The 17,472-nt window shown below is 43.1% G+C and overlaps 1 protein-coding gene across 1 annotated transcript in view; it reads right to left on the bottom strand.

Moving 5' to 3' along the window:
• LOC147029119 (uncharacterized) overlaps positions 1 to 17,472 on the bottom strand; it is a 109,262-nt gene that overhangs the window by 29,243 nt on the left and 62,547 nt on the right. Inside the window, exon 6 of the mRNA XM_085876580.1 lies at positions 7,381 to 7,813. Coding sequence (XP_085732706.1) covers positions 7,381 to 7,813 — 433 coding nt within the window. The remainder of the gene's footprint in view (positions 1 to 7,380; positions 7,814 to 17,472) is intronic.

The raw sequence follows: 17,472 nt of genomic DNA, 5'->3' as shown, positions 1-17,472 counted from the left end.
AGTTCCTGCAAATCTTTAGTTGTGCAGAGGTACACCCCTTTCTCACAGGTTCATTTCCAAGTATTGTCAGCTTCTTCAAAAAGTTGGTGAGTTGTTTCATTGTACAATACTTATTTATCAGGCATGAAAGACATCCAGGCTGTCCGATGACTGTTGTCACAAGGGATTTCTGCGGATGCGTGTGAATTTCGTCATTTCAAAAATCACGTATTGTCTGTGTTAATTCGTTCCTTCTTGTGTTGTATTTGTCAAATTCGTTTTTTGTCTTGATCATGTCCGACTTTCGCAGGGGACTGTAAAATTTTGTGTCCCTTTTGTCTCTGGATTCCTCGTTTTGCTTCTTTCTTTCCAAATCTTTTATTTCAACCTCAAAATTGTCTGATTTCTTCTGCTCACTTCAAAAGAAAAAACAAAACAAAAAAACTTCCACTCAATAGAAATCTCATCACATTTGAATTTCCTTCTGCCTGTACTTTTTGTTCTCCATTCTTTTTCCCACCTTTTCTCTACCAATTCAAACTCTTCATTGAATGAAAATGCTTCTTCCTTTAAAAGCATTTAAAATGCTTCACATTTCTTATTTTTCCATGAAGAGAACCCAACCTTCACCATCATTGATTCCTCTTCTTATTCTTAAGAATATCTTTGTTTGTCCAATTTGGGAATTTGGAATCAGTATCCCTCCACTCCATGTCCCTTCTTCCTGCATCCCTCCTCACCCTACCCTCTCAATGCTTCCCCTTCACCTGACCAACTCAAACATTGCACATTACACCATCCCCAAAAAGCCTTCCTCAAACCTTGCCCTGACAATGCCCCTGCCCCCCCGGCAATGCACCCTTCCAATGCCACCTCCCGTGTCCTTAACTTTGTGAACCTCAAACATCCAAGGTCTCTGCTCTCAATGATGGATCTCGAAATCCAGGCCACTGCCAATGAACCAGACATCATCCATTTCACAGAATCCTTTCTCCCACAGTGAGTCCCTGACTCCTTGGTCTCTCTGCCTGGTTATTCTTTCCTCTAATTGGATCGGCCTGAACCCCGCCCCTGCAGTGGAGTTGCACTTAATATAAACAACTCAATCTTTCACTGCCCTGGTCTTGGACCTGGTTGAAGTGTTCAGTTATGAGGGAAAGAACATCACCAGTTGATTGGACATGATGGAATCCACCCTGAGCATCAGTTAGGAGAATGTGGTTTTCCAAGAAAGTGACAATCTGTTCATTGATAATCCATTCATATACTTTGCTCCTTATGGGAAGAAGGCTGATATTTGGATGGATCCGACAATTTTGGCAAGAACATTTTCAGGACAATTGCAAGGATATGATCAACTTCAGAAACTTTGGAAATATCCAGCCCTTGGATGATTTTCCCCAACTTTTTGAGGAGTGATAATAATAGTGGATATCTTAATGTTCACACGGTTGGGACAAGTCGGTAATGATTCATTACATTCATCAAGTGTGGAGTTTGCATTGGCCACTGAAGGTCGATGCAAAACTACTTCTTGGTTTCTCACATTTCCCTTTGGTGTAATCTTTGTGGAAATGTTTTTGTATCACCAGATGTTCGAGAAACGCTGCAGAAAGGTACATGTTCCTGAAAGGATGATTCACTTTAGCATGTGTTCAGGAATGGCAAATGTACACTTATGTTGAAGAAAGTGTTCAAGATTTGTATTTGCCATTTACCTCCACCACAGAAGGTGAACGGAGGTTATGTTTTCACCCAAGTTTGTCTGTCAGTGAGCAGAATATCTCAAAAAAATAGAAACAGATTCAGACGAAACCTTGTCGTCAGCTTGGCTGTATGACGAGGACAAATTAATTTGATTGTGGTGAAGATAAGCATCTGGATACAAGAATTTCTCAAGTGATTCTCTTCACCATTGAGAGAAGGGACCAAAACCGATCGAGAGAACAATGTTTCAAAAGGTTGTGGAAGCGTTGTGGCTCGGTGACAAACAAGCCAATTTGATTATCGTTCAGGTCCAGATCAAGATCCGGCTTTTCAGTGCGATACAAAACGTCAACTTTTCAGCCTGGTGGAGGGATGCACTCTATCGAGTGCCGTTCTGGATATATTTGTGTTCAAGCTTTATATTTATGGTCACTGCACGTGCCGAAGAAAGGCAGATGGATAGGAGTTCAGGTGTGACAAGGAAGAACTTTGTATGATAGAGGATGCAGAATCAACAGCTGGCTTTGGAGTCCAACTTTGAAATGTGGGTTTCCCAAGAAAGACCATGGCTGATAGTGAGACCTCGGATATTGAGGAACTGAACTTCCTCAAGAGGATTCTCAGGAAGGTAGATGGATGGGGAGGAGGGTTACCAGACAATCCTTTTGGAGAGAGTACATGAGAGTGCAAGATTTGTCAGGATTGAAAGACATATTCCAATTGTGGGTACTGGTTCCATCATTTTTCTACAACCACAGCTGTGCCACTGATGCAGTGCCCATGTTACCAGTCCGCTGGTACTCATTTTGCCGACCTCGTAAGAATAACAGGATGAGTCAACCCACTCGGTGTTATTTCAACAGGGGCTTGAATGTCACAACTGGGCTTGAACTAAAGACCTGGTGATCTTCAGCCTTAAACATTAAGCCAAGCAGGAGAGGAGATGAAAGGATTCTGTTGAGTGCAACACGTTGACTTCCAAAGTGAAGGAGCCATTAAGCCATGTGTGCAATTGGCCTTGGATGCCAGAGGCAGAGAGTTGAGTAAGGCAGGATGCCAGACTGTATCAAAACCTTGAGATATGTTCAGAGAGACAGCTCTCATCTCTTGGCTGCCATTGAGGGCCTGCATCCATTGCTGGGTTTTTAGAAGCAGCATGTCCAAGGTGGACTGACCTGGTCTGAAACCAAATTGGTGAACTAAGGTGAGGTTGTTACTCTGCGCTCACAAAGCGAAAAGGGGGGTAAAGCAATCAGTCACGTACGTGTGCCGGATGTACGTGTTTGCATTTTAAAAATCCATTTTCTCAGGAACCCTTGGTCTGATTGACGTGAAATTTTCGAAATTGGTGCTACTAATCCTGTAGAATGTTTTAGTTATAAATATGACATCGAAGGTCATGCGGAACAGGCGCCACCTTGAAAAACCGAAAAGCTTTGCACCTCTATATATCCAAAACCATTCCATGGAAAACATTTCCACCTGGCTCATTGTCAAGTACTCCAAGAGCGGAATAAGATGTGTTAATGTTGATGTCATCGCTCTCTTCATTATTCTGTCATAATTCGACAAGTATAACACTAGATTCGATGAGTAATGAAATTTCTTTTTTCTTTGCAACTGTTGGTCCAATTGACATGGAATTTTGACCATAGGTGTAGTTCCTCCTGTGGGAGTTTAGAATGATAAGTATGACATCATCGGTCACGTGGTACAGGTGCCATCTTAGAAAAACCAAAGAACTTTGCACCTTTATATCTCTGAAAACGCTTGATGGAAAAAATTGAAACATGGCTCATTATTGTCAAGTACTCCACCTGTGGAATAAGATGTCAATGATGTCATCATCGGTGACTTCATTATGATGTCAGAATTTGACAAATGCAACGCTTGATCAGGTCAGCATGAAAAAAAATATTTCTCTGCAACTGTTGGTCCGATTGACATGAAAACTTGACCAAAGATGCACCTCCTCCTGTAGAAATTTACAATGATAAATATGATGTCAGAAGACACATCGTAAAGGTGCCATTTTGGAAAAACTGAAAAACTTTGCACCTCTATATCTCTGAAACCGATCCATGGCTCATTGTCAATTCCTCCCCATGGGGAATTAAGGTATGTTAATGTTGATGTCATTTGTACCTTCATGACAACATTATAATTCAACAAGTACAACGCTTGATTCGGTAACTAATTATTTATTTTTTTTATATCTGGGCAATGCTGAGGTTAAAGCACTCTTCCTATTGGTAAATTTATCCTCAATCCCTTCTCATCTTCCCTCTACCTGGTATTCTAAAATCCTCAACTTTCCTCCAATTGACTTGAAATTTGAAGAGCATTTATATTTCAGGTCAATGAATTCAACCACCAACAATTTTTAAGATCAACATTTGCCAAATTTCTGAAATCCTCAATTTTCATCCTCCGACTGGAAATTTACACAGGACTTTCATAAAAATGGCCACCATGTATCACGTGATCTGGCAGCCACATTGGATCAAAGGGAAAATGTTTGAAAATCATCGCAGGAGAAACTGCTTCACCGATCAATGCAAAATTGAACTAATTGATCAACTCCCAATTGGAAATATGGTTTGATAAAGATGATGTCATCGGTCACGTGGTCTGGCAGACATATTGGATCAAAGAAGAAAAAAACAATCTTCAAAAAAAAGAAAAAAAAGGAGTTGGCTCGAACCAAGTCCTTCTCAAGACTGTACAGGATACGTATTCCAGGAATAATATCTGGTTGGATGTGGAAATCATGAACGTTCACCAGTTGGATATGGAAATTGGAAAACTCCAAAGCAGTTGCTTCGAAACTTGGCAAGGCCGAATCGAGCACTGTCGAGTACCCCGAGCGGTGTTGACGCCACGCTTTTGAATGATCGTGTCGAAACATGTGTTATCGACCTGTGAGAAAAGGGAAACCATGAAAGATGAGAGATGGAATGAAAATAGAAAATAATGAAGGATTACAATCACTGTATGCACGTTTTCAGTGGTGCAGTAATTGATGGAAAGTTGCATGCATAAAAATAAATGAAGAGATGGAAAGGTAATGGCAAACCACCTAGTATCAGCCTTGCTAATCAGCTGAGGACCTGCCTTCAGGCAGAATATACAATCAATCAATCAACTGCAGCTCTTTCTCTATTTTTCCACTCACAATTGTTATCTTCTCTAATTCTCGACTCCCTTGATGGTCAGAAATTCTGGTGTGGATGGTGTGCCTCCATTTCTGTTCTTTACTTTTATTCTTCCACTTTTCAAATTTCTCCATTCTGTCTGTCAACACCAATGTGTTTATTCCACTTACACGGTCTGTCTTCCTCAAATGAGGTTATCAGTGTGAACCTTTACTCGGGCATTACACTACATTTTGCCTCAGTTTCTGTAATATGTTTTAAGGTTAAATCAATTCTGTCTGATTGTCCATGCACATTTTGATGGGGTGGAAGAATTTAAAAAAGCATTAAGTGATATAATCTTCGTTTTGCGTGCAGAGAAAAACAAATTGATGAGAAAACCAACACATTCCGCTTCATGCACAATTGGTAAATGTTCGGTGTGCCACTCTTGACGGATACAAAATAGCCATCCAATTAAATGTCGTCACTACTCCTTGTGCACAGGGACTCGATTGGACCCCCACCACCCCCCCTCTGCAACAATTAGATGAACACCCCTATTACTCTCCCCAACCCCACAACCCTCAAGTGTTACGCCCATTGAAGAAAGCGCTTAATCCTTTAAAAGCTTTTGAAAACGTATTGAAATGACTATTTTCCCTTGTTTCTCTGGCATCAGCACCCCACGTGTTCTTGTTCATCATGATTTATTGTTCCTCCTCCTATTCTTCTTTTCCTTCTTTAAAAAAGGCTTATTTTGTACAACTGTCTCTCATGGAAATGCTGGTCCTGCCATCCATCCTCCAGTTGCTTCAGCTCGACCTTTCTCCGTGCCCAGAACAAAAATGCCATCCATCCATCCCATAATGTTCATCTCAAAAAGTTAAATCTGGGAATCATGGGAAGTTGTGTGCAGAGATTGTCTGCACACAACAAGCAAATCTCATTCACTTCATTTTGAAGCGTCAAACCACTCCATGTCAGTGCCCTCCAAAACATCAACTACAAGCCCACATCCTTTCACATGTCCCCTCACCCCATCCTCATCTACCAACGAGAACTGCCACTCTCAGGTTACCCATCTCACCCCCTCCCACAGTACACCCATACCACGCCCTCCCACCTGCACCTTCTCAGCATACCCCCCCCCCCCCGTCTCATGCACCAAGCCTCCCAACACCTTCGACCCTGTCCCTCACTGTGTGTATCTCAAACATCTGAGGCCTCCGCTCCATCCCGATAGATCTCTCAATCCAGGCTGCATCTTACTACCTCAACATTTTCTGTTTCACAGATTCCTTTCTCCCATGGAATGTCCCTCACAATGTCCATGCCTATACAAGAGGTAAACAAACCACTTCCTGCACACGGATAATTTAAATGATGCCTAGAGTTTGACTTTATGGTTGGGATAGTGGGCTTGGGATGTTAGAATCCTGAGTTCAAATCCCACTCGGTTGTTGAATTAATACCAGGTGGGGTTGACCCTGCCTGTTATCCTTCCGAGGTCGGCAAAATGAGTTCCAGCATGCTGGTCTAATGTATTGGAGTTGCGAGCCGTCCAGGATTGTGTCCAACGGCCAAGAAGACTGCTTCGGCAGCACCAATGCTCTGCACAGAGTGCGGTCCTTATAGATGGATGGATAACTTAAAAGGTGATGATAAACATGGAACACTTTGGAATTTAATGTGATTTACAAGAAAAAAACATTGAGTTTGTCAATCGAGAATTGAAACGTCTTCAACAACACAAAATTGTTCCAAAAGAGATTCCATAAGTTACAATAAAAACAAGGACAAATGTGTCCACGAGCAGCGTCTGAAAGATTTTGTTGGCAATATATAAAAAAAAAAAAAAAAAACAACAACAACAACCTCCGATATTTCGTCACTTGCCTTGATTAAACCAATAGTGAAACGCGTCATAATGGATTTACGTATTTACGATATCTCGTGTATTTACGAAATTACAACACGATAAATGGAATAATCTTTAAATAGTAACGTGAACTTTTATAAACTTAAAAGCTGATTTCCGAATTTATTTAAAAGTTCACGAGACTAAAAAACAACAACAACAACAACAACAACAACAACAACAACTTCCGATATTTCGTCACGTGTCTTGATTAAGCCAATAGTGAAACGCATCATAATGTATTTACGTATTTACAATATATCGTGTATTTACGAAATTACAACAAGATAAATGGAATAATCTTTAAATAGTAATGTGAACTTTTCAAAACTTTTAAGCAAATGTCTGAATATATTGAAAAGTTCATGATAGATGCTCTCAAAAGGCACTGTCTATGTGAGGATGCGTACATGTGCTCAGTATTTAAGGAAATCCGGATCTCGTATATACAAGAGCAAAGTCCGAGAGACTAAGGTTTTGTCTTCACAAGAAGAAGAACAAGAACAAGAACAAGAACAAGAAGAACAACGCTGAGCTTTCTATGAGCAGCGTTCGCTATGCGAGACACTGCTAAAAACATGAATGGTTCATCATCGAGGTATTTCTTGACATGTGAGGGTGTACAAAATGGTGACATACCAGACTTGGGTGGTAATCCATCATCCTGATCGTGGAGGTTGCAGACATCACTGAAAACGATTCCCCGGAAAGCAGGAACATTTTCCAGCTGCACATTTTGGAATCCAACAAACTTTTGGGAAAAACTGGAAAGTTCTCGAATAACATTCTCCACGTTGGTAAACAGACTTCCCAACAGAGAAGAACCTGCAAGTTGGACATCCTGCGGCTTCAAAAACGAATTCACAAATTTACAGAAGTCAGCATACATTGCAAATTTAAATTTCTCTTTGGCGAGAGAGAGGAGCTCTGTTCGTAATGAATCGGAGTCTGTACAAGCTCGAAGAACCTTGTGATTCTCAATTCCAAGTACATTGATCACTGCTTGGGCTGTTTCTGCTCTCAGACCTTGTGATTGGAGCCATTCCAAGAAGGTGTCCATTCCAACGATGAGCTGTCAGGGACACAAGGCTCATGTTAACAAAGGAAAGGTTATCCTTGTCATTTTCTTCAAAAGGGACACAGACACAGAAACAGACACACACACACGAAGAAGGGACGGTGCCCCACATTCCCTGTGAGTTATAGAATTCCCGAATAATTTCCCTGTGGAGTCCAAGTGCCCTGACACGTGATGCCCGTGGAAGGTTCACGAGGAATGTTATATTTTAGACCCTCACGATGTTGTTGAGTTTTTGGATCATGAATCAGGTTTTCATCTCCATTCAGGTTATGAAGGTTAAATATCCCACGGAACAGGTAAAGGAGGTGATCGAACCTCGTACCCTCGTTACACCTCGTCGTGAGGAGATAAAATTGGATAAACAAGTTAATTATAAAAGGTTTCTGGTGGTTTTGAAGTTAAAAGAAACAATGAGGTTTAATTATCGTTGTACGAAGTTTCGTGATGATGTGATTATTAAACAATGTGGTGAATAAAACAAAACGAAACGAGTGAAAAACACCTCATTAAATCAACAACCAAACACCTCAACATTCATTGGATAAAAACTCCTTTAACTTCCCTTCATTTCAATCATCGAGGAACAGAAAATTATTTTATATTTAAATTCCCGTTTTACATCTTTCTGATGTTTAAATAATAATTCTGAAAATACCTCTTCAGATCAGTTCCACCGGCACCACGAGGACCTGAGGTACAGGAACAACACAAGTTTACACGAAGATCACCCGGAAGTTCTTCTTCTTCCTCTGATTGAAAAGGATTCTTCTTCCGCTGATCGAAAATGATTCTTCTTCCTTTGGTTGAAAACGATTCTTCTTCCTCCTCCTCGTAATCCCTTTTGTTGTCCTTTTATTCACTGATCTCCACGATGCAAGTTGACGACTCATTGGCCAATTCGTGTCGTATGAACGATTGAAGCCACAGATCGGCCATTTTACCACTCCCATTCATTGTGGACGAGTGATACCTCTTTGTCATCACCTTTCGTGCGGTTGTTCAATCATCGACTGCCATGAAGGTTGGAGGGACAAACAAATGATGTGTACAAGGTGGAGGTGGTGCAGCGAGGGCAGGTCGTGGTGTCGGTGCCGAAATATAAATTGGTCGACATGAGGTGTGGGAGACAGTTTTTGTGAGTGATGAGATTATTCAATATGGAGATTCTTCATTCTGCAGGAAGGATTGTAGATATAGAATTCTGTGTAGTTTTGAAGGACCAGGAGGTCGGGACATTGAAGGAATGGAAACGATGTTGAATCGGATCATGGCAGGAAGAAGTTGGTTCTGGTTCACCTTGGTGCGAATGATATCGGGAAAGTTGACTCAGAGGTTTTGAATAATAGATACAGGATATTGGGTAAACGGATGAAAACAAAGGGTTGTGACGTCATGTTTTCTAGGATTCTCCAAAGATCAGGAAATAATATAAAATTATGAACAGAGCAATATACGTCAATCTGGAAGAATGGTGTCAGGAAGAAGGTTTTACATTTCAGAAGCAGTGGGAATCATTGAGGAAGGAATTCAGGCTTTTTTTTAAATCGGTGGAGGGTGGAGAAGGAATTAAGTAAGGAACGGATGAAGTCTTTGTGATGAGTCAGGCCAGGCAGGAAAATCGAATTTCAGGAAGGGAAAAGTTAAATATATTCTATACCAATGCCAGAAGTTTAAATAATAAGATGGAAGAGCTTGAAGCCAAAGTAGATCACGAGGAGTACGATATAGTTGCAGTGAGTGAGACATGGTTAAAGGAGGAGAGAAACTGGAGGACAGGATTAGAAGGCTCCAAGGAGTATCGGTTTGATAGGAAGGAGAGAAGAGGAGGAGGAGTCGCAATCTGGGTAAAGGACAGCATTGCATCAAGAGAAAGGGGTGACATTAAGGAAGGAACTTGCTACAGGTCAGGTCGTCAGGTCAGGTCAGGCCAGATTGGATCTGTGACTTGCCACAGGTACCATGTAACCTTGTACTAACCTGTTCCATGGTCGGGTTGTCGGCGACAAAACCATCTCCCCACCAGGTTTTTTGGTGAGGAGGGTGTTTGGAAATGGACACCCAGCAGGATTTAAAAACAAAACTTGTCAAAGGGCGGAGGAGCTCCTTCTGAGCCAAAGGCCATCCATATCTTGTGTTCAACTGTGTCTGCGGACGTCCTCCTGCACTTGGGTTACTTCTTATGAGGAGGTTGGTGGCAGGATTTGCACTCTGGCCACCATAAAACCCTTCACTCCGCAAAACACAAAAACGCAAAGAAATCTGAAAACCCACTTGGTGGGAGTACCTCCTGTGCCATTTCCCTTCGCAGGGCAGCTCACCGGATGACGGGATTGGGGCAAAGCCTTCGGGACCCCCAATCTTTGATGATAGGAGGGAAACATGGGGTAATATTCCCGGGTCAGATTGTGGGAGAGTGTGTCGGAGTGGTGCTGAGATGTCGTCCACCAGACAGCGGTCTTCTTGGGTTAACTTGAGACCATCCATTCGGGAAGGTGCCTGGAATGTCCTATTCCTATGAGAGGATGATGACCTGTCTGTTATCATCTGACCTCAAGCGTTTGGACAACGGTATTACAGCACACTCTGAGGTTCGGAGACAGGATTGCGGCAAGACGATGGTCATGGTGGTGGGTTACACCTACTATTGTTCTGGTCGCTCTGATGTTCACCTTTCCCAAGGAGTTGCTGTTGCTGTGTCCAATAAGCTGACCCCAATGATAAGTGAGGTTTCACTGCTCAACGAGCGTATTATGAGACTAAGGATTCGTCACTCATAAGGTGTCATTTCCCTGGTCTCTGTTTATGCTCCGACTGAGGCAAGTGATCTCACTGTGAAGGACACATTCTCCTCCATGCTCGAGTCTGTGGTTGATCAGTGTCCCAGACGAGATACACTTCGAGTCTTGGGGGATTGCAATGCATCGACTGGAACTAAAATGGATGGTTATGAGACATGTGTTGGTCCCCATGCATCTGGAACTGGGAACCTGAATAGTACTAAGTTCCTTGACTTTGGAAGAAGTCATGGACTTCAGGTGGCTGGTTCATGCTTTCAGCTCCCACCAGCAGCTCATCACTGGATTTGGTATTCCAATGCTGGAATGGTGGAGGGAGGGTACGCTGGATGAGAGGGTAGCTGACGAGTTTGCGAACAAGCTGAGTGGAGGTCCTGAAGAGTTGTGGAGTGCCTTCAAGACCACTGCCTGTGATGTTGCCGGTGGATGTCTTGGAACTCACCGAAGGGCAAAGAAGAATTTTGTCTCTCAAAGGACACTGGATACCATTGACCAGAGTCGCAGGGCCAGGCTCAATGGCAGAGCTGAGCTGTTCAGGGAGCTGAGGCGTAAAACTGTAAGTGCGCAAAGGGTGTACAAGGAGGCCTCTGTACGAGGAATCTGTGAGGGGGTAGAGCATCACTTGTGTTCAAGTGATTCTCATCCTGCTTCCAGGGGAATTCGCACATTGCATTCATCCAAGCCCATCCCTCTGTGTACTAAAGTTAGAGCAGAGGGTGGTAGGCTCTTGACAGAGGAGTCTGAAGAGAAGGCCCGCTGGGCCAGTTACTTTGAGCGGTTGTACCAGGCTGCTCCACCAGCTGTCGAGTTGGACGTCAGGGGTGTTACAATCCCTGTTGCTTCCCCTCCAATCAACTATTGTCCACCTTCACTTGTGGAAACACTGGCTGGAGACAGTGAACTGGTTGAAATGGGTAAAGCTCCAGGGATCTGTGGCATCCATGCTGAACTTCTCAAGGCTGGTGGAAATGTTGCACTCGGGTCATTGCATGCATTTCTGTGCTCTGCCTGGAACATAGGCATCATCCCAAACTGACTGGAAGAGGGGCCTTGTTGTCCCTCTCTGGAAAGGGAAGGATGATCGCCAAGACTGCAACTACTACCGAGGGGTGACGCTGCTCTCAGTGCCTGGCAAGGTCTTTGCTCGGATAATTCTTGATAGGGTTCTTCACCATCTGCTTGAGCACCAACATCCAGAGCAGTCAGCTTTACACCAAAGAGGTCAACGATTGACCGTATCCTTGCTCTTCGGGTCCTCACCGAATGCAGAGGAGAATTTCGGCAGGGGCTCTTTGCAGTCTATGTTGATCTCTGTAAAGCGTTCGATTCAGTGAATCGGGATTCCCTCTGGAGGATTCTTGGTCTTCGTGGGGTGCCACCAAAACTGATCCATCTGATGTCTGAACTCCACTCTGGTAATGAGAGTGCTGTGAGATGTGGTGGTACCATGTCTGACTTTCGTCAGGGGTGTGGAACTGGCCCCCACAATTTTCAGCACTTGTATGGACTGGATTCTTAGGGAGGATGTTGGAGAGATCAAGCTGCAGTGTATCGTTTGGGAATGTCAAGATCTCTGACCTTGATTTTGCAGATGATGCAGTCATCTTTGCGGAGACTTTAGATATCCTTTTGGGGGCCCTCGAGTTGCTGAATGAGGAGTCGGAGCCGCTGGGATTATGGGTTTCCTGGGTCAAAACTAAGATCCAGGTTTTCAATGACATCTCGGATGCTACTGTCACATCTTTGCCTATTTGTGGTGAGAATGTTGAGGTCGTGGAGAGATTCACTTACCTTGGCAGTGATATTCATGTCTCTGCTGGCTATGAGTCAGAGGTCAACAGACGTCTGGGTCGGGCCTGTGGAGTCATGGATTCACTGGATAATGGGGTGTGGCACTGCCGGTACCTGTGCGGGAGGACGAAAGTCCAAGTCTTCAGGTCCTTGGTGCTTACTGTCTTACTCTAGGGATGCGAGACTTAGACTCTGACCAAGGATCTGAGACGGAGACTTAATTCACTTGGTTCCAGGTCTCTTCAGAGAATCCTTGGCTATCGCTGGTCGGACTTTGTGTCCAACGAGTGGTTGCTGAGAGAGACTCAAATGAGATTTGTTACCTGCATCGCCCGTGAGCGTCAGCTGCGGCTGTATGGACATGTGGCTCATTTTCCTGATGCTGATCCTGCTCACAAGATTCTATCAGCGAGGGAGCCTCGTGAGTGGAAGAGGCCAATAGACCAACCACGTTCCTCATGGTTGCAGCAGGTTGATCAGCATCTCAAGGAGATGGGGATGGGCCAGGCATCTGCTGGGGGGATGGCCAGACGGAGGTTCCTTGAGTACTGGAGGAAAGTGGACGCAGTGACACGCTGCTCCGGCGCATGCTCCCATACCTGACCTGAACTGATGCCCTCGGTGCACATTTCCTCAAACCAGATAACCTTACCAGATCAGATGCAGCAGAGCAGAACTGCCAAGCATGTACCGGCTAAGAAACGGATCGCTGGAGAACAAGGTCCCGGCTAAACTCAGGTGCAGGCCATGTTGGACCAATGGAAGAAAACACGAAAACGAGCTGGGAACATTTCTCAACAATGTGTTTTTTTTCCCCCCAAGCAAGGAAAAGTATGTGGCACAGTGAATGGGGATTTATTTTATGGACAGCAGAGGACAGCAAGGAATTTGTGGGGTGTGGCAAAAGGGCAATGACGTGGATTTTTTAAACCCTCTTTGTTGTGATCGTTGTCCTCCTGAAGGATTCTAACCGGCCGATTGTGGAATCCTATTTGACTTCAGACAGAGTTTAACGCTTGTCCGATTTGATTATAAAATCCTACAAAAAAACCCTATCGACACAAATAAAACTGATGTCCACACAAGTCCTTCCTTGTGAAACAATTTATTTCCCAATTATACACCATACACTTCTCACGCTTGTACAATGAACTTAAAAAATCCCCATTTGTTTGCAATATTATTCTTACTTTAGTTAACAGTTAGACCAACCCGATGCAATTCACTTCTACATTACATCAGAGAGTTTTATTCTAACTTGGTACTTGGTCAGTTCCAAGGAGTACGAGCCACTGAGAAACTATACTTCCTCACGTGCTCGTACTGAGAACAATGTGCCTTTCAAAGTATTTATACTTCCATGAGAGAGAGGTTGGGGGATATTCACTCAGACTGTAGACGTGTCCTTTAGACAAAAAGCCACTTCGTACATTTTCTAAGCAAAGGTTCATTTATCAGCTCGGTCACTCTGCTCCAGAACAACACATTTCTTATCATTTAGGGCAAAAGTCTTTTGGCCAGAAATGACAGCCAATTCAATTTGCAGCATAAAAGTTACATTTCTGAAACTCCATTTGTTACAATTTAAAATACATTAATATCATTTTTTCCCCCACAGCAACAACTTACAAAAGAGGACACAGAGCAAAATTATCCCGACTATCTTCTGCAATCTTACTTAATCTAGGACAGGCGCCATCACGCACGCGCGCACACACACCTCGATGAGGATGAGCGCCCTCCAAATACCTGGTGCAGTCGGCTGACCAAATCGGGCCAGGAGGCTTGGGAGGGGTCGTTGGAAAGATACTGGTGTCTCGGTGTAGGAGTGGGAGGTGCGATGTACGGGACATGAGGGGTGTGGTATCATGCTCGAGGAAAATGGGATTGCGAATCAGTAACATGTTCTTTGTGCGGTGACAGTAGAAGGGATTGAGGAGTGAAAAAGAGAGAGAGAGGAGAATAGATGTGTCAGAATGAATATCCCAAACCTAACCATGTAAAGGGCTTTATGTGTAAGTGTGTTACTCTGTGGGACACTCCACCTGAGCGTTCCCACTTCGTGATATGGCGCATTATCTCCTCCATATTAATCCGCCAGAACTTGTGACAACATGCGTTCCACACTGGTCCGCCGTCTGTGCCCAGTGGTGAGCCTGTCTGGTTTTGTGGGGGTGGTGGCACGTAAACAGCTGTGGTGTTGTGCAAAACTGGATGTTGGAGGGGGCGATGAGGAGAGAAGGAGTTGGGGTTGAGAGGTCAGGAGATGTGCAGTGAAAGAGCTTGTTACGTTCCGTTGTTTGTTTGAATAAACCGTTGGAGAATATTGAATCCCTCATTCTTGGAGTATTTTACGACACAACAACAGCATGGCAGGGAGTCTGCTGCAGGCTCTCCCTCGAAGAAGCTTTCAAAGGACGGCAGTCGAGGAAAAAGCTCGCTCGCGCTCTTGACGACTCCGCGCTACCCCCTTTTTAAGCCCCAGGCAAAGGGTGGGGAGTCGAGTGAATATACTGATTCTGGCTCACTTTTCCCCATGTAAATGAATGGGGAATTTTCAGCGATTCATATTTTTTCCCCTTAAAAGTAAACCCCCTTTTTATCCCAACGAAAATTTATTTGTCTCCCCTTTTAACCGAGGGGCACTCTATTCAAATAACCAATGCAATAAGATAAAGATTTGTTCAAGTAGTAAAGTAGTAATGTGATTTGTTAAAGGTGATTCCAAAGAAATATCTGAAACAGGTCAGCCTCGGGACACTCTTTTTCAAATAACCAATGCATATTGTTTAGCTCATTCATTGAACCTATAAAGATTTGTTCATTCTCAAATTCCTTCAATAGTTTAATTTTCTTTGCACAATAATCCCCATCTAAAATATTTAAAAATAAAACATTTGAATCTTTATATGTTTTAAGATACCCCTTTTGTGCCATTACGAAATGATAAACTCTTAATGCTCTTGTTTGACCACCTCCTGATCCTCAGATTATTTTTTGCATAAGCCACGCCCACTTTTCATAAGCCCCGCCCAGTTTTATGCAGCCTCGTCCACTTTTCACGAGGTATTTTTCATAAGCCACGCCCACTTTTCCTCTGCCCCACCCATTTTCATGAGGTATTTTCATAAGATACGCCCACTTTTCCTCAGCCCCACCCACTTTTCCTAAGCCCCCGCCCACTTTTCATGAGGTTTTTTTCATAAGCCACGCACACTTTTCCGAAGACCCGCCCACTTTTACTAAGCCCCGCCTACTCTGACATCATTTCCAGTTCATCTCTGACTCACAATGAAATCACGAGAAAATCCTGCAACGTTATGGTTTTGAAAAATTTCCCAACGAAGGCTTGCCTGGGCTTGCCCAGGGGATTTCCAAAGGAAACCACAACCACCAGTCTTTCTCGAAAAAAGGTTCAACCCAGACTCCATTCTCAAAAAAAATTCTGACAATGGACTGCTGTCCTGAGCTTGAGTGGGATGAGCTTGCTTGGAGATCGACTATTTGTGTGGAACTAAACCTTCAAGTTGATGAACTGGATTCAAACCTCTTATCTGTTGAGGTAAGATTTTTATTTTCCTATTTACACTTCCTTTAAAGCATCGACTCATTTAATAATTAAATAACTTGTTTAATACATTATTATTTTCTCTCACAGGAAATTGTATCTGAAATACAAAATGAAAATACTGCTTTTGCTACAACTTGGGGTGAAATTGTTGGTTTGGTTGAAGACCTTATGAGTGACCAAGACCCACAGAACGAGCTCGTCCTTGATGACCCAACCAAAGAGTTATACCGTGGAGACCTTGTGATCGACCAAGACCCACAGAACGAGCTCAACCTTGATGAGCCAGAATACAAGTTTTACCTTCGAGAATCACAAATTTTGAAAAAATCAGGAAATGAGTTATCCTTGGTGGTTTAAATAACTTCTTTTGAGATTCAGGAAAAGGGTTCTACCAAGACGGTTCTAAATATGGGACCTACCTTGGAGACTCAGAAATTTTGAAAAAATCAGGAAATGAGTTAACCCTTCGAGACTTTGTAAGTTGGTTTTATTTTGGAGACTTGAAATGTGGGATCTGGCTTGATAACTCACAATGTGATACATATCTTGGAAACTCAACAGGAATGTGGTTATATCTTGAAGACTTGGAAAGTTGGGTTTATTTTGGAGTCTTGAAATGCTATCACTCTTTGGGATCTCAACCTATCGATGTAGTTCTTTGTTGGATGATGCTTGATGGGAGCAAGTTCAAGAAAGTTCTGGGAAGAAAGTGCAGGCTTACTCCCTCTTTCTACATCATCAAACCTGAAAGCCTTAAAAGACTTTCGAATGTGAGGGTTGGGGTGAGTGTTGGGGTTAAGATTTTGAATGTGAGGGTTGGGGTTGAGATTTTGAATGTGAGGGTTGGGACACACACACACACACACACACACACACACACACACACACACACACACACACACACACACACACACACACACACACACACACACACACGCACACACGCATGCACGCGCACACACACACACACACACACACACACACACACACACACACACACACACACACACACACATCAGCAAACAAAAGTTAAGCCTTGACTATTCAGTTGAGGATTCTGTGAACGTCCCCCCTTGACACACCTCGGACTTGGCCCTCTAGTGTCCACAAAGGTGTATAGTAGGAGGGAGTGAAAGGACAACCCATTGCTCCCATGGTTATTATCTGCTGAGTTTTGTCTTTTGTAATTCCTGTGAATAAAATGAACCTAAAATCTCTTCCCCTTCCAAATCATATATCTTATAAGTCCAAGGAACCATATCTATTACATAAACAATTTTAAAAAGTTCGTTCGTCCATCGTTTAATATAACCTTTTTCAAAATGAGATTTCCACAGATATATTCTTACCAAATCACCAACTCTGAACTTAGGTTTTCTGACATTAATCTCTTTTTCTTATTTTAATTTTGGAAATGTTTCTGATGGTTTCATATTCGTTGACGTGTGAATCGTGTCATTGTACTTATCCACAATATCCTGAATAAAAGATGA

This window comes from Eptatretus burgeri, chromosome 4 (assembly GCF_056783735.1).
Source record: "Eptatretus burgeri isolate ZD-2024b chromosome 4, Ebu_testis_v1, whole genome shotgun sequence".
NCBI lineage: Eukaryota > Metazoa > Chordata > Myxini > Myxiniformes > Myxinidae > Eptatretus > Eptatretus burgeri.
Note: the sequence above shows the minus strand (reverse complement) of the source record. Positions and strands in the feature narration are given on the sequence as shown.